We start from the raw sequence: 25,912 nt of genomic DNA, 5'->3' as shown, positions 1-25,912 counted from the left end.
AAGCACATTGTCAGCTTCACACTTTTTGCAAAACATTACACACAGTGATTTGCAAAACACTAAACACACAAATGTATCATGATGTCATTTCCTTGCAATTTCAAAGCAAAGGCTTTCAAATGAACACACCCATGAACCAATTGGTTAAACACAGCCACCAGGTGTGCACACACACTGGCGCTTAATTGTAGACACGCCAATCAGGTTTGTGCACTATAAAAAGGCAACAGGTAAGTTCACCTGTCTTCAAAAAAATGGACGGTGTCAGAGGGAGAGGGAGAGGGAGACCTGAAGGAGGGGTAGGACATGCACAAAGAAGAAGACAACCAAATCTGTGTAACGAAATTCGTGCTACAATTGTGGACCATGTAATAAACCACGGAGTAACACTGAGGGAGGCTGGACTGAGAGTACAGCCTAACCTAAGCAGGTACACGGTGGCATCAATAGTTCGGACATTTCGTCAAGAGCACAGGTGAGAAACATATCTTCTGTCAACAGAACATCCATAGCTTACTGCATGTACTATATCAACAGTTTTGGTGTCTATTCCTGTATCATTTTACAGTAAGCTACATGTATTTTGTTTGGTCAACATAGGATGAATGTCGAGAACACCAAGGAGGGAGGGGCCCCATATTCACACAGGAGCAAGAGAGAGAGATCATAAACCTTGTTTTGGCCAATAATGCAATCAGACTTAGAGAAATTCAAGCCCATATTGTCAATGATCACCGAATTTTCAATAATGTCCAACAGGTCTCTGTCAACAATAGCCTGTATCCTTAAAAAACATTAAGTTCTGATGAAACAACTGTATAAAGTGCCGTTTGAAAGAAATTCAGACAGGGTGAAAGGCCTGCGGCGTGAATATGTGGTGGTATGTTTTGTTCACTGACTGTAGTATTGTGTACTGCACACATAACCTTTTTACTGTACATGTAATTTTACTGTATAGCAGACCTACAGTAAATTGATCTACACAATGTGATCTTTTGCTGTATTTCAGAGTTTTGCAAATGGATGCGGAGCAAGTCCCGCATTAGTTTATATACATTGATGAGGCTGGATTTAACCTGACAACAGTGAGAAGAAGGGGAAGAAACATCATTGGCCACTGGGCTATTGCCAATGTACCAGGGCAACGTGGGGGTAACATTACCCTTTGTGCTGCCATTACACAGAATGGGGTCCTCCACCGCCATGCCAACTTGGGTCCTTACAACACTGACCTCATTCTTACATTTTTAGACAGATTACACAATATTATCACAGCAGCAAACCAAAGGGACCAGATGCAATACATTGTCGTCTGGGACAATGTAGCTTTCCATCGTTCTGCTCCGGTACAAAACTGGTTTCATCAACACCCACAATTTACAGTTCAATACCTTCCACCATCCTCCCCCTTCCTAAACCTCATCGAGGAGTTATTCTCAGCATGGCGGTGGAAGGTTTATGATCTCCGGCCCTATGTCCAGATGGCCCTCATTCAAGCTATGGTGGAAGCATGTGATCAAATTGAAGCAGCATCCATACAAGGGTGGATTCGTCACTCCAAAAGATTCTTCCCACGTTGCCTTGCAAATGAAAATATAGCCTGTGATGTTGACGAGGCCCTGTGGCCAGATCCAGCTAGGCGGAGAGATGTTTAGGTTATTTTTCTTTTTTATTCGGTACTGAACTGGATATGTAATTTATGTTACAGTATTACTGTAAGCTTACAGTACAATGGTACGTTCAGTAATACTGTATGAAAACTGGAAAATGTTTTGTTGAAATGTTCATTATTGACTGACTTGAGTACATGAAAATAAATACATATTTTCATTAGTCTGCACAATTGGTGTCATGTGGTGTTGGTGAATTTATTTTTACACTTTCTCTGTGTAAATGCTAAAAGTGTTTTAGGTTGAGCACAGGAGTGTTTAACTGATTCAAACAGAATCAGACCATATGATGGTTGGGTTTATGTTATGACGACAAAATACGTTTTTTATAAGACATTGTATAGTTTTGACAAAAGTGTTCAATTTTGCAAATGATCTGAGGTGTTGTGCTGCTTTGGTGTAGTGTTGTGCTAATTGTGTGAAGGGGTTTGAAAAACCGGGCCCTGTTTTCAAAATTGTGCTTAAGCAATTGAAAACTGTAAGCATCTAATTCTTTATTCTAAACGAATTTATTTGATAGATGATTAAGCAATCAACTCTATAGCTTTATAAAACTGCCCTTCTGCGTGGTTCAGATAAAAACGAGAAAACACAACCTGGTTTGATTAATGGAGGAACAGAAACCTTCCAGTCGGAAGGCACTTAAAGACCTTTCTTGTGATACTCGACTTATTTTGTGGTCGTCTCTCAGATTTCCAGTAAAATAGCCAACAGCAAGGAAGCACTTTCTAGACAGACCTATAACATGGAGTCGAGAACACCAAGCCTCTGTAGGTACTTTTCCACATGTTTTAAGAGACTTCAAATTCATTTGTGCTCAGCCAAGTTTTTCGGTTAATATTATTCGCCTCAATGGGCTCCCGAGTGGCGCAGCGGTCTAAGGCACTGCATCTCAGTGCTTGAGGCGTCACTACAGACCCCCTGGTTCGATTCCAGGTTGTATCACAACCGGCCGTGATTGGTAGTCCCATAGGGCGGCCGGTGTTGTAAATAAGAATTTGTTCTTAACTGACTTGCCTAGTTAAATAAAGGTAAAAATGAATACAGGAGAGAAATGTTTTCTATGAAAAATCACTGAAGGACAATCACACAAGGACAATCACTATTCAATCCGCATCGCGGAGGTTCAGCTTTACAGCATGATTTAAATTAACTTTACATTTAGTGAAATTAACTTTACATTTCTCGCTGAATCTATAACGCTTCAGCTTTACATATTTAATATAGCCCTAATAATAAAGTATTAGACTATTAAATTCAACGAAAATGAATTGCCTCAAATGAACAATATCCAAGACGCATTTCAAGGGGGTTTATTCTGTCTATAAAATTGAATAATGTTATTTGGACCAATAGTCTAGACTAGCCTACTACAACGAATCCAGATCATCTGATTTCGAATAAAAAAAATTATTCTGAATAATTGCGTTGGTAGTCCTTCAAATAATTCAGATAGGCCTATGTAGGGTTTTGCTGCTTGAAACCCAATGCAGTAGGCTATATAGAAACGAAAATAAAAATTTACAAAAACCAACCTCTCAATCTGAATTACAGTTTTCACATTTTATTTAAACGATAATCTGATCAATAAATAAGGTTTGACATGATAGTAAATGACATATGGATATACCGTATAGTTGATATGTTCAATATAAAATACAAATGTGCTATTTGAATTCGAAAAAAAGGAAATCTGGTTTATAAAATAAATACACAACCCTTGTTTATTAAATCACATAGCCTTATTGTAGTGACTGTTGTGCCAGCATCCATGGCGTCCAATTAAAAACAAAGTGTCATTCTTTAGACAAGGGCTATTTTCCCAATTGTCCGTTGGAAATTGTTCATCTGTTGTTTTTGGTAACGCGCTTTCTTTGTGGTTATTACCTATCCGGTTATTTTGTACTAATATTTTGGGTTCAGATAGTGTCCCTCCCTGGTTCAAACCGGTTTTGTCTTAACCAACACTGCACAAAAGCCTCTACAACACTCCACCAGTAAATCACAGTCTGAAATGTTTGAGGAATGGATAACTAGCTTATTTCTGGTTTCCAAAAACAAGTGTTTTGTTTTAGTTTGAGGGTTTTAGTCCATGTTGTGTTTCTTTGTGTCTTCTTAAATCGACTTTTCTCTGGAATCCCTTGCTGCAGAGGTCGCATCCGAATGGTTTGAAGCCCGTGTGTTTCCGGCTGTGCGTTATGAGGTTGGAGCTCTGGCTGAACGCTTTCCCACACACCTGGCATTTGTGCGGCTTCTCACCTGCAGAACAAAAATGTATGCATTAACCATCATCTTACCTTCAATAGCCAAATTACGCATGACCTCACCGTTATGCATTGGGTGGCCGTGTATGCAATTAACATATTTAGTGTTGTAGCGAGGTCTACTAATACACTACAATTTCTGACGTCTACTTGCCTGTGTGGATGAATGTGTGTTTCTTCATGTCTGATTTCTGGTGGAACCTCTTCCCGCAATACTGGCATGGGTAAGGCCGTGTATCAGAGTGGATGAGGAGATGCGTGGAGAGAGTCGACGACCTTTTGAAGCTTTTACCGCATATTTTGCAATCAAAGCTTCTTTCCTGTGGAAGTATATAGGCAAATATAAGTCTAAATATGATATCGATTAGATCGTCAAAACGGTAAAGTAGCCTATTTTGCTTCTTGACTGAATAATCAGTGACAAAAACTAGAATGGTCTAGATTCTAGAATAGTCACCTGAGAGTGCACAGCTTTATGTTGCTCGAGGCTGACAGCATGTCCGAAGGTTTTGCCACAGATATCACAAGCGTAGGGCCTCGTGCCACTGTGTGATCTGCGAACGTGAACCTCCAACCCATGCGGAGTCGAAAACACCTGCAGAGGGAAGTCGTTTGAAATTCGTGAGGGGAATGATGATGGTGGCAGGTCAATAAAGGGAGGGACAAGTGTGTCCATAACCACACATCTTCAAGCAAGTCATTGCTAACATAAGATGCTTAAAAATTTCAATTTGCATACATTATCTTACCTTACTGCATTTGATGCACTTGTAGGCACCATTCAGAATGAGCCGTGAGCAGAGTAAGTCAGACTCAGCCTTGATTTCTGGGCTTTTCCCGTGCAGGTTCCCTTCGGAGTACAACCCAACCTCGGACAGACCCGCAGCAGACCGGTAATCACTGTAATTTTCTGCTACCGGACTTCTGTTAAAGAGGGTTGGTTCGATGGCCCGGTCGCCGTAGTACCCTATCGCCGGGCATCTCTTCAAGTCCATGGGGTGGTGGTGCTGGTGATGGAGACTCTGCTGGACCAGGTGACGGATGTCCGAACCAGAGTAACTGTTCCACGCATAGGGCCGGAAAGGAACAACGGGGAAGGGTTGTGTCTCGTCCACCGAGGGAGACAGGGATTTCTCTGAATCTACTATTGAGTTGCAAATAAATGTAATTCATTAGCGTATTGCGATTTAAAAGCATAATATGGATATAGGCCTACAAGCAATCAGGATGTCCCCTCATCAAATTGTGAAATTGTAATCGCAGTGCATAATTAATCATTGCCTCTGCTACAATCTCCCATTTTGGGATAGCTACATTTTAATGCACCACAGACTAAATCTCTACCTGGTGATGCTGAAGGCGATGGAGGCCGCCAGAAGTCTTCATAAACTGAAGCTGGACCGCACACACTGTCCCCACAGTTGAGTGTGGACTTGGAGGAGAAGTCAGCCGTGTCCTCCAGGTGAGAGTCCGTGGTGAACTCTCGGATGGCATCGCCTCCTGTCAAGGCGTCCGATTCCTCTGGAATCTTACTATTCTCTGTTTTAATTACATCGAGGACAACGTGAGTAGCCTATTGCAATAGCCTTAGCCTATAACAACGACAAAAATACAACTTTGATAATGATATCCTAATACTGTAATAATTATTGTAAGAAGAAGACAAAATATAAATAACTTTAGTAATAGCCTATATGTGTCAGTACAATTAAATCTTATGAAGAATAACTATGCAAATTCATTCCACTGAGGTCAGTGTAGCTATCGAAATAATGTAAACATTTAAGATTTAGATACAAGATAAGCCCATATGGGCTAGGCCTATATATTTATTTGAATCTGTAAAACTAGACAAATAAAAGTGAATATTTAGAACAATATAATTAGGCTACAGAAAAACGAATGAGTTTGTCCCTTTCGATTGAAATCATTTGCATTTATAAATGGTGCACCTCACACAACATCCAGACATTAACATGGAAATAACATCCACATACCTGCACATATATGAGCTAAGATAGTATCCAGTCTACAGTCATCTTCAAAGGAGCGGAGCTTGTGGTAGCTGTGCGCCTTCTTACTCTTCACCAAGAAGGACCGAGGCATTTTCACTCTCCTTGTTTGGTCTTTGCTAATATCCAAAATCACTGGCCATCCAGATCCAATAGCAATCTGCTCCTCTGTTCCTGTGATGCGTTGTTGCTGTCTTATCCCTGAAAATATTTGAAGACTATTGGTTGACAATGTGTGGTCAACTATAAGAGATTTCTGGCTGAGGATGGAGCATGCGCACACGCCCTCTCCCGTCTGCCAGGTGTTGTGGGCGGGGACAGGTGCCTAGGCTAGAGGAAACTCGTCCTCAGTTCATTGCCGCCCCTGGGGCCAATGATTGGTCCGTCTACAGAACAAACAGCTCTCCAGACAGCTCCCTCTCACGGATCAGCCTGTATCTCTCCACGGGGAATTAAAACCCATGGCAATCAGGATAAGTGATACACTGCTTTATCAATGTGTTACTTAATCCCTCCCTATCCCTAGCTGCAGGACAGGACAGACAGGGGAGAGAGGAAACGCGGGGACCAACTGCACCTGGGTGCCAGTCAGTCAGGGTTGCTATGGGTCGGAGTGTGCTACGTGTGTCTCTAATCAACATGACTCATGAGACGTGTTATCTCTGTGCTTGATAATGGTACAGTATCCACATATTTCCGTCATCGATGGAGCACGAATGAGAATGCGAATTATAGAATAGTAGGCGAAGTATGGAGGTGGTTGTGCCCAAATAGTCACATGTTGAATAGCCCCTCACTGGTTTATATAGCATTTCTCAAAATGAACAAATGTTGTAAAACTACTAATGTATGATAATACTGCATCAGTCTGGAATTGTTTTGCGTCCTTCACAAATTCATTTTCATCCATCAATTTGGTCGGCGTCTCTTCATGTATACTTACGGCTATATTTGATAACGGCAGACAATCCCTGTCCACACGCCTGCCTGCAGGGCCACGGGAGTTTCGTATTTCCTGCAGTATTATAATATGCTCAGTGAGTAAACAGTGCTACCTCTGTTCCCTGTCCGCATAGTAGGGCTGCTGATTACCTGTTCTGGCCCAATTACGCAAAGAACAACAGGCCATGCAACGAGCGCATTCAGCTCGCCTCGCACGCCAGACTGCCAGTGGGGCAGAGAATATCAGTATCAGTGTGTCACATTTAGAAGGTTTCAACCAGCTGATGGCGCGTGCCAGACATTCAGAATCAGTGAAATGGTTTCATTGGGGCCATGATAGACATCATTTCTATGTCCTTACATTCTATGTCTACTGCATTCTCTTGCTACAATATTCATATTAGACAGGTGAAATGACTAACTCAAAAACACCTATAAGCCTATTCTTTTAAAGTATTTAGAGTATAACACAATGTAATGAAATGAGTTACTTATGGAAGTTAAAACTAGGCTAATCAAACTAACTAATAGCAATGTTGGTACGAATTCATATTTAAATGTAAATGTCGGCCTGTTCGTTTATGAACTTTGCAGTGAGACAATACATTGGTGACAGGATGAGATTTAAAACATTTTATAATCAATCATTTTGTTTTAGACTCATGATGTAGCATATTTTTTTAGTTATTTTCTGTCGTCTTATTTATCTTTATTTTTATTTTTATGCATTAGTATTCTATCGGGTGCAGAAAGGCAGGCCAAAACCACCAGTGACTTGCAGGAAATCAAAGCGCCATATGCCCTCTGTCGATTAGAAACATCGCCGCTGCATCCGGATCTCGCATTGGGTATAGGAGATATGACAGGCTACCGCAACACAATCTCCAAAGAAAACGCCATGGCTACTGATAAAACACAAGACACACTGACGCGAGGTAAGCCTGACCATTGCCCAATTTCTGGTGCAATGATGTGACTGATGTGACTTTATTTCATATAGAAGCCTAGAAAATCTATTCAACTCATCAAACCACTGGAACGTAATTTGAAATGCTTTAATAGCATAATCCAAGCAAATCATTTAGGTAGAAGTTCATTTATAGCCTATTTGAATGGGAAAACGTTGAATGCAATTAATTATAGGCCTATCATTTAACAAAATAGCACTCAAAGAATCAAATAATTTAGGTTATTAAATCTGATAGGCTAAATATAAATCTTATACGTTTGCTTTGGGCACCATCAATGCATAGCCTATCAGTTAGCCTATTGTTAGTTTATGTCATAATAATAATCATCATACATTATGAGGCCTTTTATCATAATTCAGCAGGCCTATACTTTCCAACTAAATAACCAGTCATAATTGGTTTGTTCAGCCTTTATGCATAGCTTATTAAACAACAGGTCCTACGTGTCTTTTTCCAGATGTCTATCAGCTGTTGTATGTGCATTAGGTTTTTTCTACAGGCACATTTAAAAAAAAGTACAATCAACAATCATTGCTGAAATATTTGAAATGTATAGGCTAACTTTGTTTTTTAAAATAAGAATGGTTTTCCAAACAAGTGTTTGCTTATTGAAATGTTCGATATATCACAGTATTGAATGATTTAATCAATGGCATTGGCTGCATGTAATGAACATAATAGCCTCCGCCTCTGTTGAAAGCGTGTGTTAAACTTCGTTATCCTTTCCTCTCATTTGAAAATACGCGCTTGATCCCACTGCACAATTCAACACATGTGAAGCAGCCTGAGCCTATGCATTTAACTCGTGGTTTTATACGCCTTTGTATAAGCCTACAGCCGTCTAGCTCATAAAGGTTTCTGACACATAACATCATTCTAAAGGTCGCCTCTCCACTGAGTCAGAAATGTACAGCCATGCTTAGGGTATTCTAATAAATTAAATTAAATCACTTTTTTTGTCCACGAAATTGAACCATTTTGAGCATCTATGCTGCTTTGCGCAATTCATCCACGTGTTTAGATAAAAGGCTCACACGTGTTCTAATCAATAAAGAGCTTTACATTTTTTATGTTGTAGCCTATCAATTTAATATTATGCCCGTGTGCGTCCCCCTTAACGCGGTATACTATAGGCATACAGTTGACTTAGAAAAATTCAGAGGTTGACAGTAGTGGAGCAGGTTCAAGTATTAGCCTACCGGAGTTCAAGCGTAATGAAATCTCCTCAGACCTGTTACAACAACCCGGGTCCAGTGCCGCTGAAGGATCTTATACGTTGTTGTCCCATTGAAAGGCGCAATGCAAGACATGCAGCTCTGAAAGTTGGCCTCTTAAAAGCAGCAGAATGATTTGACTTCCTGAACGTTATTTCAGACATTTGATTCATGCAGATGGTGGAAGAAATAAGGGGTGGGGGGGGAGGGGGGGTTAGAGCATCACTGACTGGCTGAGTGCTAACTCAAACTAAGCTCAACATTGAACCTTGTCAAATTGGCATAGGCTGCCAATAAATAGTATAATAAGGACCAAAGTGCTGTATAATTATTTCATCTCCTATCCAATGTGCGTTGTACGTTTTTAACTGCACTTTTTCTTACCCACCCCCCACCCCAAGTAGGGGATAGTGGGGTAAGTTGAGCCATTCTTTACATTCAGCATCACTCCATCAAAGCAAATATAGTATTCTTTCTAACGAAGATATCTACATATATTTCAGGATGTTGTGTATCCCTAGAAATGATCAGAAGTCATGTAAATATTACAGTTTTGAAAACATAGCTTGTGCCAGGAGACCACTTTCTTTGGACAACATACCCCGGGTATGGGGTCAATTGAGCCGCGGGACAGGTTAAGCTGCCTACAAATTTCTGTACTGAATGAAATATTACCACAACCTTTCTAAAACCATATCTATCTTTATTTCCCAAACAGAATTCAACACAATCACTTTTTTATCTTCGAATTATTTTAAACATATTTTAACACAGGCTTAACACCTAACAAACACTTTGCACATTTCAAAACTTAACATAGGCCAGGCCCTGTTGTTACCTCATATCCCAGTGATAATGTCCAAAGATCAAATTTGGAGTGAATCTGACTTTTAGTCCATGAGAAGATACATTATTTTTAAGCATTAGCTTTACATAGTCAAAAAAGTTAATTGTTAATAGTTTCCTTATTTTTAAAGATATTAATGCCAAACTTAATATGGTTCATTATGGTAATGTCTTTGATGACCCTAAAACGTTTCAAGTTGATAGGCCATTGTGAAGTGGATCATTTGTTTTATTAAATGGACACGTAACATCGTATTTCCTGATTTATCAATAACTCAGCCATCTCTAAACCCATCCCTTAGCTTTTCTCAAACTAAGTTAAGAGATGTACCATGGGCCTGCATGGTGTTATTTTGACTTATGATTAATGAGAATACGTTTTTCAAAGGTTTTCCAAAATGTCCAAGATTGAGGAAAATCTTTCCTGACGGACCTTATGGGTCCTTGAGGAAAGACACCTACATACAAAGTTTCAAATCTATAGGTCAAACGGGGCGGCAGATATGAGGGTTTAAGTGAGACTGCTTATAATAGCGCCACTTACACATTTAAATTTACATCATTTAGCAGACGATCTTATCCAGAGCAACTTATGATAGCCAGTGGGACAACCACTTTTTTTAAATTATTATTATTATTATTTATTTTTATGGGGGGGTGGGGGGAGGGAGGGGTAGAAGGATTACTTTTATACTATTCCAGGTATTCCTTAAAGGAGGTAGGGTTTCAAGTGTCTCCGGAAGATGGTCAGTGACTCTGCTGTCCTGGCGTCGTGGGGGAGCTTGTTCCACCATTGGGGTGCCAGAGCAGCGAATAGCTTTAACTGGGCTGAGCGGGAACTGTGCTTCCGTAGAGGTAGGGGGGCTAGCAGGCCAGAGGTGGATGAACGTAGTGCCCTCGTTTGGGTGTAGGATCTGATCAGAGCCTGAAGGTAAGGAGGTGCCGTTCCCCTCACAGCTCTGTAGGCAAGCACCATGGTCTTGTAGCAGATGTGCAACCTATAGGCCAATTGGTGCCATTGTTTATGACCAAGTTACTCATGGCCTCTAGTTTCTGTGTGCCAAATTTGATGAAAGAAAAATGTATCTATGCTTGAGTTATTTGACCATGTCAAGGGAAATCAATTATCTAAAGAATAACAAATAGGTTTCACAGCTTATATAGGGAGGGTAATAGCCCATCAACTTATGCAACCCAAAACTATTTTGAGGTTATTTAAAACATTTTAAACCAATGACATCATGGTACTGCAGTAGGGGAAGTGAGAAAGGAATTGTATATGCTCCACCATGGGTACTATTACAGCACATCAGTAAAAAACATACCATCAACATAATGTAACTGAAAACACTGAAAATGTTTATCAAATAGTTACGTTTATTTGTGAACTCAAACACATTAATATCACATGCATGTTTTCAGAGTGTGGTTATTATTATTCCATAGAGTTAACGGTCGGCTGCCTTATGTAGACTTCTCTCCTTAATGCATTACAGTGGGGAAAAAAAGTATTTAGTCAGCCACCAATTGTGCAAGCTCTCCCACTTAAAAAGATGAGAGAGGCCTGTAATTTTCATCATAGGTACATGTCAACTATGACAGACAAAATGAGAATTTTTTTTCCAGAAAATCACATTGTAGGATTTTTAATGAATTTATTTGCAAATTATGGTGGAAAATAAGTATTTGGTCAATAACAAAAGTTTCTCAATACTTTGTTATATACCCTTTGTTGGCAATGACACAGGCCAAACGTTTTCTGTAAGTCTTCACAAGGTTGTCACACACTGTTGCTGGTATTTTGGCCCATTCCTCCATGCAGATCTCCTCTAGAGCAGTGATGTTTTGGGGCTGTCGCTGGGCAACATGGACTTTCAACTCCCTCCAAAGATTTTCGATGGGGTTGAGATCTGGAGACTGGCTAGGCCACTCCAGGACCTTGAAATGCTTCTTACGAAGCCACTCCTTCGTTGCCCGGGCGGTGTGTTTGGGATCATTGTCATGCTGAAAGACCCAGCCACGTTTCATCTTCAATGCCCTTGCTGATGGAAGGAGGTTTTCACTCAAAATCTCACAATACATGGCCCCATTCATTCTTTCCTTTACACGGATCAGTCGTCCTGGTCCCTTTGCAGAAAAACAGCCCCAAAGCATGATGTTTCCACCCCATGCTTCACAGTAGGTATGGTGTTCTTTGGATGCAACTCAGCATTCTTTGTCCTCCAAACATGACGAGTTGAGTTTTTACCAAAAAGTTCTATTTTGGTTTCATCTGACCATATGACATTCTCCCAATCCTCTTCTGGATCATCCAAATGCACTCTAGCAAACTTCAGACGGGCCTGGACATGTACTGGCTTAAGCAGGGGGACATGTCTGGCACTGCAGGATTTGAGTCCCTGGCGGCGTAGTGTGTTACTGATGGTAGGCTTTGTTACTTTGGTCCCAGCTCTCTGCAGGTCATTCACTAGGTTCTGGGATTTTTGCTTGTGATCATTTTGACCCCACGGGGTGAGATCTTGCGTGGAGCCCCAGATCGAGGGAGATTATCAGTGGTCTTGTATGTCTTCAATTTCCTAATAATTGCTCCCACAGTTGATTTCTTCAAACCAAGCTGCTTACCTATTGCAGATTCAGTCTTCCCAGCCTGGTGCAGGTCTACAATTTTGTTTCTGGTGTCCTTTGACAGCTCTTTGGTCTTGGCCATAGTGGAGTTTGGAGTGTGACTGTTTGAGGTTGTGGACAGGTGTCTTTTATACTGATAACAAGTTCAAACAGGTGCCATTAATACAGGTAACGAGTGGAGGACAGAGGAGCCTCTTAAAGAAGAAGTTACAGGTCTGTGAGAGCCAGAAATCTTGCTTGTTTGTAGGTGACCAAATACTTATTTTCCACCATAATTTGCAAATAAATTCATAAAAAATCCTACAATGTGATTTTCTGGATTTTTTCTCCTCATTTTGTCTGTCGTAGTTGACGTGTACCTATGATGAAAATTACAGGCCTCTCTCATCTTTTTAAGTGGGAGAACATGCACAATTGGTGGCTGACTAAATACTTTTTCCCCCCAAAACTGCATCATGATGCCTCTCCAAATATTCCATCTATCGTAGTCCTCAACCAACCAAGGAATATCACAAAACCCCTTCTGAACAACGAGTCAGTGCATTCTGGATATAAATACTTTGCCAAGCCTGAGTAAGAGACTTGGCTGATAGGTTGTGGTTCTAATGTCTTAAAGGGCCACTGCGGTAAAAGGAAAAAAAACAAGCAATAAGGTGTCCCTTGTTCTGGGCCTCGTTTCCCAGTTACGATGTAACTTAATCATTACGATGATCGTACCAGATGCATCGTTATTTACAAGCCAACGTTTTAAGTGTTTCCCAAACAAGCACATAGAGAGAACGTTCGCTAAGTGCGTCTAGAGACCACGTGTCGATACTGATAGATTAGAAAGAAAAACAGCGCTGCTCTCGGATCAGCTTTCTCCATTCAAATCTTACTTTAACATTATAATTATTCCACAATACTGATGACAGATCAGCTCATAGAGAGAGATCACGGGCGAGGCGGCTTATTATGCTTAACCAATAATAATGCACTAAATCACAGATTGGGCACATCATTGCACACGTTGTCACACAGAGGCAAACATTACAGACAGTAGCCTAGTCGCAAAATATAACTAAACTGATTGAACATGAAATTGAGTTCAATAAGATTGAAATACCCTATTTAGGACCTGTAGCCTATATCTTTTAATAATCTCGGTTTTCATTTGTTTGCAACATTGCAAATACTTGGGCAACTTTGTATTTGTAGTCAACTAACTTCCTTCTGAAATTAAATTGGCAGTCACAGTCATGTTTAGGCTATTTTTAGCGGAGATCTTCTGCGAATAAAGTGACGCGGAAGGGCAAAAATGCATCTAACGATGCACTTCGGCTGCTCTACGAGTGGTCTGGATCACTTTTAGATGTGCAAAGGTTTTTAAGAGACATGTTACTAACGAAGGCTCTGGGAAACACCTTGGCGACTAAATACACATAGTAAGAAGGTTGTAAGGATGATCTTAATGCTACGAAGGCTCTGGGAAACGAGACCCAGGTAATTTGTCAACCTAGAGAAGTCTGTCTGTTTTAGTGTTCTGCTAATCCTGATAATGGATCAACGTCATCCCTCATGAAACGGAGTGGTGCTTATTTCTCTGGCAGACAGAGCCTACTGTTAACAATTCTAGCCTTGTCCCAGATCTGTCATGCCAAGGCATCACAATGACCATACGAGTTATAGGCTATACAGCACAAACTGATCTGGGACCAGGCTTACACAACGCCTCCTACACTTTGGTAACACTTGACAATGCACTTTGCTTCATTCACAGAGGAAACAAACATCCCATGTCTTAGAATGCATCCCAAATTGCAAGCTATTCCCTACATTGTGCACTACTTTTGACCAGGGCTCATAGAGCTCTGGTCAAAAGTAGTGCACTACATAGGGAATAGTTTGCCATTTGACAGACATTTACAATTCTCTTCTTAGTATTTTCAGATAAAAGTGTTTTCCCAAATGTAGTAGATTACGTTTCCTTGGCTTGGACTGTCATTCATTTTGTGCAAAAGTACAACATAGCAATACTTCTGTTTAACATTATTGGTGTTCATACAAGATTCAGATCACAGATCTCATACTTTTCATTATGTCCCTTAATTATTCTTTATTTATTTAAAGATCAATATGCCCACTTTATAAATAGCAGTACTTCAAAATCAGCCCTCTAAATCTGGGATGATTTACTTAAACTAAATTAGTTACATGCTTCCATTAACCAAAATGCTGAAACGTATTCTAATCTATGAAATTACGAAATGATCCTACATCAGTCCTTCCTCCAAAGGTAAGATCGTCCCACCAGAAAAGAGAAGTAGGAGATATGAAAACATCTACAGTACATTGAGACTGTGGCTACGTTCCCATACGCTACCCCATTCCCGAAGAGTGCACTTGTACACTCCCCATCATGGATATAAAATAAATGCACTGGTGTAAGGAATATGGTGTAAACTCCCTTCAGCCATGTTTGCACCAATCCAATGCTTTTAAATGTATGAGGGTAAGTGAACGAGTGCTCACATCTGGAGAAGGGTGGAGAATTGGAACGCAGCCCATGTCTGTGAAATAAATGTCTACCAATCAGTTATCTGTGGGTCTTGACAAAACTAGAGTGATGTGTCCCTTTCAGCCGCATCCTACATTATAAACATTAGATATGCAATAATTCATTAGATACATATTTTCAAGTCAAAATGGACATGAAAAACAACAAACATTTACATACAGTGCCTTCGGAAAGTATTCAGACCCCTTGACTTTTTCCACATTTTGTTACTTTACAGCCTTACTCTAAAATTAATTAATTAAATAAAAATCCTCAGCAATCTACACACAATACCCCATAATGACAAAGAGAAAACAGGTTTTTAGAAAAAACAGAAATACCTTATTTACATAAGTATTCAGACCCTTTGCTATGAGACTCGAAATTGAGCTCAGGTGCATCCTGTTTCCTTTGATAATCTTTGAGATGTTTCTACAACTTGATTGGAGTCCACCTGTGGTAAATTCAATTGATTGGACATGATTTGGAAAGGCACACACCTGTCTATATAAGGTCCCACAGTTGACAGTGCATGTCAGAGCAAAAATCAAGCCATGAGGTCGAAGGAATTGTCCGTAGAGCTCCGAGACAGGATTGTGTCGAGGCACAGATCTGGGGAAGGGTACCAAAAAATGTCTGCAGCATTGAAGTTCCCCAAGAACACAGTGGCCTCCATCATTCTTAAATTGAATAAGTTTGGAACCACCAAAACTCTTCCTAGAGTTGGCCGCATGGCCAAACTGAGCAATCGGGGGAGAAGGGCCTTGGTCAGGGAGGTGACCAAGAACTCGATGGTCACTCTGACAGAGCTCTAGAGTTCCTCTGTGGAAATGGGAGAACCTTCCAGAAGGACAACCATCTCTGCAGCACTCCACCAATCAGGCCTTTATGGTAGAGTGGCCAGATGGAAGCCACTCCTCAGTAAAAGGCACATGACAGCCCGCTTGGAGTTTGCCAAAAGGCACCTAAAGACTCTCAGACCATGAGAAACAAGATTCTCTGGTCTGATGAAACCAAGATTGAACTCTTTGGCCTGAATGCCAAGCGTCACGTCTGGAGGAAACCTGGCACCATCCCTATGGTGAAGCATGGTGGTGGCAACATCATGCTGTGGGGATGTTTTTCAGCGGCAGGGACTGGGAGACTAGTCAGGATCGAGGAAAGATGAACGCCGCAAAGTACAGAGTGAGCCTTGATGAAAACCTGCTCCAGAGCGCTCAGGACCTCAGACTGGGGTCGATGGTTCACCTTCCAACAGGACAATGACCCTAAGCACACAGCCAAGACAACGCAGGAGTGGCTTCAGGACAAGTCTCTGAATGTCCTTGAGTGTCCCAGCCAGAGCCCAGACTTGAACCCGGTCGAACATCTCTGGAGAGACCTGAAAATAGCTGTGCAGCGATGCTCCCCATCCAACCTAACAGACCTTGAGAGGATCTGCAAAGAGGAATGAGAGAAACTCCCCAAATACAGGTGTGCCAAGCATGTAGCGTCATACCCAAGAAGACTTGAGGCTGTAATCGCTGCCAAAGGGGCTTCAACAAAGTAATGAGTAAAGGGTCTGAATACTTATGTAAATCTATCAGTTTTTGTATTTTTAATAAATTTGCACAAAAAAAAATGTAAAACCTGTTTTTGCTTTGTCATTATGTGGTACTGTGTGTAGATTGATGAGGGGGAAAAAACCATTTAATACATTTTAGAATAAGGTTGTAACGTAACAAAATTTGGAAAAAGTCAAGGTCTGAATACTTTCCGAATGCACTGTATATACAGAGTATACAGGATTCAAATTGACCTTTGGATAGGCCTATACCAGGCCTGATGGTAGACAGGTTGTATGTGTCAAGGCCATAAAGCCAACATTTTATCAGCCTAGGTCGTATTCATTAGTGCACATCATTGTAAACGGCATGTTTTAAAACGTGATGCACCGTTCCTGGAGGTAATGCAAGCTCCATTTCCGACTCCCTGTTCAAAAATCTATTTAATATGTAGTCCCCTGATGGTGGACGTATCAGATGTTATTAAACTGATAAGAACAGGTACTACACTAGTCCCTCCCTGTTTTGGTCCATTGTTTTCCGTTTGGTGTCTATAGAATACGACCCTAATGCTTGTTGACACCGTTTCTGTTTGATACTGGGGCTCATTAACCATGTTCAATAGAGACATTCATCACTCTTCAGTACATTATTCTCTCCTGATAAATAGAGACACCCACACAAAAGGGCTCTATACATTTTTGATGGTTCACTTAAAAAAGCGATAAAAAAATAAAAACTGATTGAAAGAACTGTCAGTCATCATCAAGCATAAAACATTTTATTGCACAGTCTCTGTTGTGTCTGTTGTATCATGGATGGTTGTGGGGCTGAGGGAGTGCCCATAGTTTGGTTGCCTGGGTGTGGTCACTTTGGATGGGGTAAACCCCCATCCACTCCCCTGGTGGTCAGCCTGGCTCCGTGGAGCTCAGGAAGCTACTTGAACCTCCATGTTGTCCTTCTCTGATCTGCCTGCCTGGGGTCCAGACCAGAGCAACACATTGATATGATCCTTTTCAGGCGTGTTTTGGCAAAACAAGAGTAAAGCAGACTGACTGATGCAAAACACTAAGAAAACAACCAACTCCACCACAGGTGTGATTCTGCTACGACGTCACAAAGACCACACATTCCATTCTAAGCTTCCATTCCAAGAAGCTTCCTACATTGGAGTCCCACAGACAGTCAGACGCCATTTTCCTGAGGAGTGGCTTGCTACCATGGACAGCCCCTCTGTCCCACTGTATCAGATCAGAACTGCCCTGATCAGCCTCCAGGCATCTAGCGATGTTGCTCATCACCCAGTCACACGGTGGTGTGTTTGTGGGTGCCAGTGGGAGGCACAGAGAGAACCAGACCCTCCCCATCATCCTCCCCCTCACTGTCAGTGTCCCCAAGACCCAGGGAGGGGTGCAGCCTGATGCGGCTGATGCTGCTGTGCTGATGGTCCAGGTGGGAGGGGGTCTTGCCTACGCCTGCGTCTTCGTCCGAGGAGTGGTACGACTCGTCGTCTGGTATGTAGTGATTGACAATGTGGATCCCATCAAAAGCGGGCTGATTGGACATGTTGCTCCCCCTCTGGCCTTTTAGGCAGCGGCTCTGTGGATAAAGACAAGAGGCGTTTAAAAGAGGAGCATGTAGAGTCATGTATAATGGGGACATGTAAATAAACACACTGTTGAGTGGGAATTGTTAAATCAAACATCCATACATTGCCAAGAGAGAAGCACCTGAGAACATCAGAGTTGTTCATCTTTACAGAAATCACACACAAACTACAACAAAGACAATGAGGTCTACACCAATGAAAACATAATTTCTGAAATTTAGACACAGATTAATTTCGAAACACATGCAGCTGGCACGTTCACACTCATTTGGGTAGACGTGTTCCAGAAGCGGCTGGTGGGAGGAGCTATAGGAGGACGTGCTCATTGTAATGGCTGGAATGGAATAAATGGAACTGAGTGAAACATGTTGTTTCCATATGTTTGATGCATTTGATACCTTTTCATTTATTCCATTTCAGCCATTACAATGAGCCTGTCCTCCTATAGCTCCTCCCACTAGCCTCCTCTGATGTGTTCATTCACTGACCATGCTCCCCCCATCCCCACAGCACATCAGATATTAGGTATAGGCTGCAAAACCAGTGAAAGATGGTTAAAGGAGGTCAGGTCAAAAGCTTGGTCTGGACCACACCTGCCCTGCCTAGAACTCACCTGGGTCAGCCTGCCTCGCAAAGACAGACATGTAGGGAGAGAGACACACTTAGAGAAATGGCTAAATTTAGTTACTTGTCACTTTTCTCAAATACCAGTCCTTTTTCTGTAAAATGTTTTTAAAACCCTCCCGTTGTCCTCGGGTCAAAATGACCCGCCACTGTGTTGAACCAACCTTTTTTTAAATTCTTTTGGATCATTTGTGAGAAGGAGGCAGTGAGACTTTCTTTAAAGTTGGTTCAACACAGTGGCGGGTCATTTTGATCCGAGGACAACGGGAGGGTTAAAAAAGGACAAACAGATCAGTGATTAGAAACTACTGTATCTGTTAACTTGACTGATGCAAGTGTGCAAAGAAACATCCGGGCTAAAAACCAAGAGCCGTTCAAAACTTATTTTTGATCCTGAGAGAGATTAGTCAACTTTGGTTTAGCTCAACTCTCTGTGGCTGACTGGAAACCGTACTCTCTTATGAGAATGTGTGATTGAAATGAACTGTGGTGTCACTTTTTCTTCTTGGTCCAAGTCCATCTACTCTGATCCTTTGGTCTCACTACTGCTCTTCTATCATCACCAAGAAATGCATAAATTAGGCCTAATAATTATGCATTGACAGAAATGGAATCAACTAGCATATTCACCTCTTATTTTACCTCTCCTGCTACTTTTTTGTCTTTTGATTCTTATAATCAAATTTAATATTTTGTGTGCAAATAAAAAAATGTCAGTAGTCTAGTCAGTATTGTCAGCTAACTGCAGCATTTCCAGGATTAGATCTCTCAGGTCGTGGGGGTCAGGCGGAGGAGTTTGTACACCCAGATCCTGGCTATGAGGCCATTTAGAACCTCTCACCACCAACGCTTCAATCAGCATGATCAGCATGATTCACAGTTTCACAGCCGCCCCTTCGTCTCCAACACCCCCTGACCTGACCACCTTCACCGACCCTGGACGTCTCCCAAATGGCACCCTATTCCCTTAATAGTGCACTATGTTTGAACAGGCATTGGTCAAATGTAGTGCACTATTAAGGGAATAAGGTGCCATTTGGAATGCATATCTAAGTCCAGCCCAGAGGAGAGCAGGCGGAGGGATTCTGTTCTGACCGACTGGCTCTGCCTGCTTGCATGTCTGTCTGTCTGTCTGACTAACTGACTGCCTGCCTGTCTGACTAACTGACTGCCTGCCTGACTGCCTGCCTGTCTGACTAACTGACTGCCGGACTGTTTGCCTGCCTGACTAGCTGACTGCCTGCCTGCCTGACTGTCTGACTAACTGACTGCCGGACTGTTTGCCTGCCTGACTAACTGACTGCCTGCCTGTCTGACTGTCTGACTAACTGACTGCCTGCCTTGACTGTTTGCCTGACTGGCTGCACTGTCTGGATAGGAGACCCAGAGCAACACGCTGCATGATTTAATGCAGCTCAGTTTAAACAAGCCACCAGCCTTTTGTTGTCCTCTTTTTTTAGGAGAGGGTACGAATCTGACTACATCCTCCCATGTAAAGCATTGATTTGCTGGAAGAAAACAAGTTGCTTTTTTCTTAGATTTCTTTTTTTTCTGGGGCGTTTTCTACCACTCTACTCACAATAAGAGTGGTGTATACACTACCATCAAAAGTTTTAGAACACCTACTCATTCAAGGGCTTTTCTCTATTTTTACTATTTTTTACATTGTAGAATAATAACACATATGGAATCATGTAGTAACCAAAAAGGTGTTAAACAAATCAAAATATATTTTATATTTGAGATTCTTCAAATAGCCACCCTTTGCCTTGAGGACAGCTTTGCACACTCTTGGCATTCTCTCAACCAGCTTCATGAGGTAGTCACCTGGAATGCATTTCAATTAACAGGTGTGCCTTCTTAAAAGTTAATTTGAGGAATTTCTTTCCTTCTTAATGCGTTTGAGCCAATCAGTTGTGTTGTGACTAGGTAGGGGGTATACAGAAGATAGCCCTATTTGGTAAAAGACCAAGTCCATATTATGGCAAGAACAGCTCAAATAAGCAAAGAGAAACGACAGTCCATCATTACTTTAAGACATGAAGGTCAGTCAATACGGAACATTTCAAGAACTTTGAACGTTTCTTCAATTGCAGTAGCATAAACCATCAAGCGCTATGATGAAACTGGCTCTCATGAGGCCCGCCACAGGAATGGAAGACCCAGAGTTACCTCTGCTGCAGAGGATAAGTTCATTAGCGTTACCAGCCTCAGAAATTGCATCCCAAATAAATGCTTCAGAGTTCAAGTCACAGACACATCTCAACATCAACTGTTCAGAGGAGACTGTATGAATCAGGCCTTCATGGTCGATTTGCTGCAAAGAAACCATTACTAAAAGGTCACCAATAAGAAGAAGAGACCTGCTTAGGCCAAGAAACACGAGCAATGGACATTAGACAGGTGGAAATTTGTACTTTGGTCTGGAGTCCAAACTGGAGATTTTTGGTTCCAACCGCGTGTCTTTGTGAGATGCTGTGTGGGTGAACGGATGATCTTCGCATGTGTAGTTCCCACTGTAAAGCATGGAGGAGGAGGTGTTATGGTGTTGGGGTGCTTTGCTGGTGACACTGTCTTTTTTTGTGTGATTTATTTAAAATTCAAGGCACACTTAACCAGCATGGCTACCACAGCATTCTGCAGCAATACGTCATACCATCTGGTTTGGGCTTAGTGGGACTATCATTTGTTTTTCAACAGGACAATGACCCAACACACCTCCAGGCGGTGTAAGGGCTATTTTACCAAGAAGGAGAGTGATGGAGTGCTGCATCAGATGACCTGGCCTCCACAATCCCCCGACCTCAACCCAATTGAGATGGTTTGGGATGAGTCGGACAGCAGAGTGAAGAAAAAGCAGCCAATAAGTGTTCAGCATATGTGGGAACTCCTACAAGACTGTTGGAAAAGCATTCCAGGTGAAGCTGGTTGAGAGAATGCCAAGAGTGTGCAAAGCTGTCATCAAGGCAAAGGATGGCTATTTGAAGAATCTCAAATATTAAATATATTTTTGATTTGTTTAACACTTTTTTGGTTACTAGATGATTCCATGTGTTATTTCATAGTTTTGATGTCTTCACTATTATTCTACAATGTAGAAAATAGTAAAAATAAAATAAAAACCCTTGAATGAGTAGGTATGTCCAAACCTTTGACTGGTACTGTAAATATATATAAACTGGCTGGTTCGAGCCCTCAATGCTGATTGGCTGACAGCCGTGGTATATCAGACCGTATACCACGGGTATGACAAAACATTTTTACTGCTCTAATTACGTTGGTAACCAGTTTATAATAGCAATAAGACACCTCTGGTGTTTGTGGTATATGGCCAATAAAACATGGCTAAGGGCTGTATCCGGGCACTCCGCGTTGCGTCGTGCATAAGAACAGCCCTTAGCCGTGGTGTATTGGCCATATACCACACCCCATCGGGCCTTATTGCTTAAATATTTGCTTCTCCCTTTCCTCTTTTGCCTCTTGGAGTGGAGTCATGTGCCATATGTCATATTACAATATCTTGCACGCACATGCACCACACACAGAATAAAAGGGTACATCAGGGTCTGCCCACATAATCCTACTAGGGATCCCTTCATTCAGGTCTGATCAGGTCTTTGTATTATTTGAAGGACACTAATCTGATCAAAGATGGCCCACTCTGCTGAAGTGATAGTGTCAAAGTCAAACCGTCAAATCTGTACGATCTGTTCCTGATCCTGTAGACCTCTATTTCTGTGATGAAATTCATAACCTTTAAATCCTTGATCTAGCAATTGATGAGAATAGCTATCTGTGGTGTACACAGAGGAGCAAAAGCAGATTATGAGACTCTTCTATTCAATCTGGGTCCTCTCTCAGTATGTTGAGTAGTTGGTTTTAGGGTTATCTTTTAGAAGATGAGAGTGAGAGGAGAGGGGTGTGTGCTGGTAAATCAACACCCTCAGCGCAGGAAGCTTTTGGGCGTAGTTTACACTTCTAACATACAGCTGGCTTCAAAATAGACAAATCTGAGCAAAACACATGAAAAATTCAACTAACAAAATCGTCTCTGAAAACAACCGATACCAACGTGTTTGTTTTTCTCCCGGTTCAGTATTCCCCTGTTGTAACTACTCACCTCATGTTTTAGCTCAGCTATCTGGTCCTTCAGGTCTCTGATGTACTGACTGGAGTCGGTGTTGTTCAGCTGGCCCTGGACCTTCCCTTCTTCTTTCTGTAGAAACAAACAGAAAACAACACGTCTTAAAACATAGCTTATCATTGTTCAGCTACTCATAACACTGGAGAGGAGATAAGAAGTTTGTGTCACCGCGGATGCTTTACATGTTGGCAACCTTGAATTGTTATAAGGGCAACTTGACAAGACCAGGTTGGGTTGCACTGTTGTAATATTCAGTAGATCAACTAAAAATGTAGAAGAGAGAGAGGGAGACAACTACTACCACCAGACAAGAGACACTATAGCTACACATCACTGGAAAACTTGCATCACAGAAGCATCATAAAATATACAGTATGTAGAGAGTGGCTGTTGACTAAGCCATAGATGAATGGGGGAACCTAGCTAAGCTAACACAAGGTAGCTATAGTCGTTTGTGTTGTTATCCTCTCTGGGCCCTGGGGATGAGGCTAGTAGCTACCGTATGTTTAACTGTCAAACATGACACATGTGCTGTTTACCCTCCTCAGTGCAGACAGCTGCAGCCATAGGAGACAAACACACATACCCCATACACAGCTCAACTCAATCCTGTCTAAAGCCTGGGAGAGTTTATAAGCAGAGAGAGAGAGAGAGAGGGGCACCGGCACAGGCTGAAGGGTTCAGGCTAACCACAACCAGCAACGCAGGAACAGGAGAGGGTAAAAAGGGGAAGAAGTTAAATGCAGGGGTGGGGGGAGGTGAGGTAGTGAGGTGAGTTAACCATCTCGGTCGGACCCAACACCTCAAAATATATACGACACTCATAGTTCCTGTGGTCAGGTAAGGGTTGAGAGTGTAGGCTTAGGCCCCTGAGAAGCTGCTGACAAGCTGACAATGTGAGCTCTACAAAAGCAGCTATTCTTCCTGGAATCTGTGTTTTTGTTGAGGTCCCCCCCCTCCTCCATCCCTGCCTCCCTCCTGACAGAGCTAGCGATAAGGGAGAGGCAGTTAGCGAGACGTCCTCGTACTCAGCTGTGTGGATCACCAGGTGGTTAGGGGTTGTGGCCAGACACATCAAACGTCTTTAAGTTATGGGGTGCATCCCAAATGGCACCCTATTCCCTATATACTGTACTACTTTACTACCTCCAGGACAAAACTCATCCCAAAAAAACGCCAACTTGCCTTTCCACACCTCTCAGAGGTTGTCGTCGTACTGCTTTTGGCTAGTGACATGGTGGCTTGTTTCCCTCTATTCTGACAGATGGGCATTTCAGCATGGTTTAGATGGCCATGGTAGAGTGGTGTTAGATCTCGTGTTCAGTCTCATGCTTTTTCTCTCTACAATCAATCTTGGTTTATATGGCTATGGTAGAGTAGCGTTAGATTGCACAGAATCAATCTCGTATCGGACATATCATGTCCGATCCAAAAAACAATAGTTACCAATAACAATAGTTACACTAATTCTATTAGTGTTAAAAACAAACACCCAAACACCTATAGAAACCATAAGACAGGAAATGTGACTTTTTGACAAAAAGCAATGATGACAAAGGAGATGACACATTTCTTTGTAATGTAAATGTAAAAGCAAACCACCATGTAGAACTGTAGACACAATTACCAGGAGAGGAGTCCGAAAACACTATGAGGAACCTTTAATAACCACTGAATTTGTAACAGCACATTCTCAAGCCCCCTGCTAAATATACATCTAAATCTGTGAGCATATCATGCATGCAGAATGACAAAATCATAGATAGGCCTCCAACATGTCACCTCTGGTTCTAGCTGTCAGTTTGTCTTCGCCTCACAATAGGAAGTGGTTTCTTGTCTTGACAAGAAGATAGCCGAGCTGTGGTATTATCATGGGTCACACATACATTCAGCTACTTTCATACTGCAAAAGCGATGGATGTAAAAACCCTGATGTCCATTTTCTATACCTCTTGATACAGATATATTTACAGTAGTTTAGTACCGGAAGTTCTTTGCGAACCTATAATTGTGAAATTCTTTACCTCAAGATAATATAACATAAATAAATATAGACATCACTGGCGTGTTGTGAATACTTTCCAATAGTGGGCAGTAGTGCAGGTGGGCCATACTGACGTTTTAGTTTGAGGAATATCAGGTAGGCAGGCCGCCGCAGGGGCTTTTTCAAGGTAAGAGTACTACAATGGTAAGGGAAACACTGCAAGGTACAGTGGGCAGAAGTGGGCGGCACTCATTGGATGAGTTTACTAAAGCTACACATAATGCATTCCTATTTGGAGAAAAAAACAGAAAAAGGACTTTCTGAAGTTGTCTATTTTTGTGTGTGAACCACCCTCCGTTGTTTATTGGTTTAACGCACCACACAAAGACTCCAAGTTTAAGGTTGAGCGAGATAGTACCCACTTTATTCACGATTTGGAAAAAAGTAACTTGTACTGTGGCGCAGCTCACAAAGAGCAAACCTCTGTCATGTTATAGCATGCCATCAGACACCTTTTATGGATCTTTATGGGAGGTGTTAAATGCAGTGGACAGCAATTTATCAGTCATTGCTTTTTTGCACTCTTACCCCTGGGTCTATAACCAGAGCGACTGAGGGCTAAGGTAAGACAGGCCATCTACCCACAACCTTAAGAGCTGCAACCAGGTACCCAAACCACAGACCAAGAGTTCATCACTGGCACCACATGGCATGGGCTCTGACTCACACAAAGTGGTTATATGAAGGGAAAATACCTGTTCTGTCTGTATGGCAGAGACTATTAGCTTCCAATGCACAGCATACTCAGAAACAGCTAGATTAAAAAGTAACTCAGTTTAGTGAAGATTGAGATTATCATCGGAGGCAAATCATGGTTTCATAGCACGACGTGAGAGTGAGGGGGGCGGTACTCGGTAGTGGTGAACG

At 41.8% G+C, this 25,912-nt stretch overlaps 2 protein-coding genes and 1 pseudogene across 8 annotated transcripts in view; all 3 read right to left on the bottom strand.

Annotated features, from left to right (window-relative positions):
• Positions 1-3,376: 3,376 nt before the first annotated feature.
• LOC121533919 (zinc finger protein Gfi-1) lies at positions 3,377-9,178 on the bottom strand. Of its 3 annotated transcripts, none has more exons than XM_041840274.2 (7): positions 9,059-9,178; positions 5,932-6,147; positions 5,279-5,473; positions 4,684-5,078; positions 4,392-4,529; positions 4,089-4,254; positions 3,377-3,929 (listed from the first exon to the last, which is right to left on the bottom strand). In XM_041840274.2, exons 2-7 carry the CDS (start codon positions 6,038-6,040, stop codon positions 3,742-3,744), a joined length of 1,191 nt encoding a protein of 396 aa, XP_041696208.1. In that variant the 5' UTR covers positions 6,041-6,147; positions 9,059-9,178; the 3' UTR covers positions 3,377-3,741. The 3 variants fall into 3 exon arrangements, with proteins under 3 accessions (XP_041696208.1, XP_041696206.1, XP_041696207.1); XM_041840272.2 differs by having other exon boundaries at positions 9,091-9,169; XM_041840273.2 differs by having other exon boundaries at positions 5,932-9,178.
• A 7,801-nt stretch (positions 9,179-16,979) lies between these two features.
• LOC121534363 lies at positions 16,980-17,151 on the bottom strand (annotated as a pseudogene).
• A 232-nt stretch (positions 17,152-17,383) lies between these two features.
• The window catches only part of LOC121533917 (ecotropic viral integration site 5 protein homolog), a 63,272-nt gene continuing 54,743 nt past the window's right edge, over positions 17,384-25,912 (bottom strand). For all 5 annotated transcript variants that reach the window (XM_041840267.2, XM_041840271.2, XM_041840266.2 and 2 more), the window contains 2 exons: positions 22,978-23,073; positions 17,384-18,223 (listed from right to left, as the gene is read on the bottom strand). In XM_041840267.2, the coding sequence (XP_041696201.2) occupies positions 17,930-18,223; positions 22,978-23,073 (390 nt within the window). In that variant the 3' untranslated portion in view covers positions 17,384-17,929. The remainder of the gene's footprint in view (positions 18,224-22,977; positions 23,074-25,912) is intronic.

Source organism: Coregonus clupeaformis, chromosome 20 (assembly GCF_020615455.1).
Source record: "Coregonus clupeaformis isolate EN_2021a chromosome 20, ASM2061545v1, whole genome shotgun sequence".
NCBI lineage: Eukaryota > Metazoa > Chordata > Actinopteri > Salmoniformes > Salmonidae > Coregonus > Coregonus clupeaformis.
This window is presented reverse-complemented; position numbering and strand designations above follow the sequence as displayed.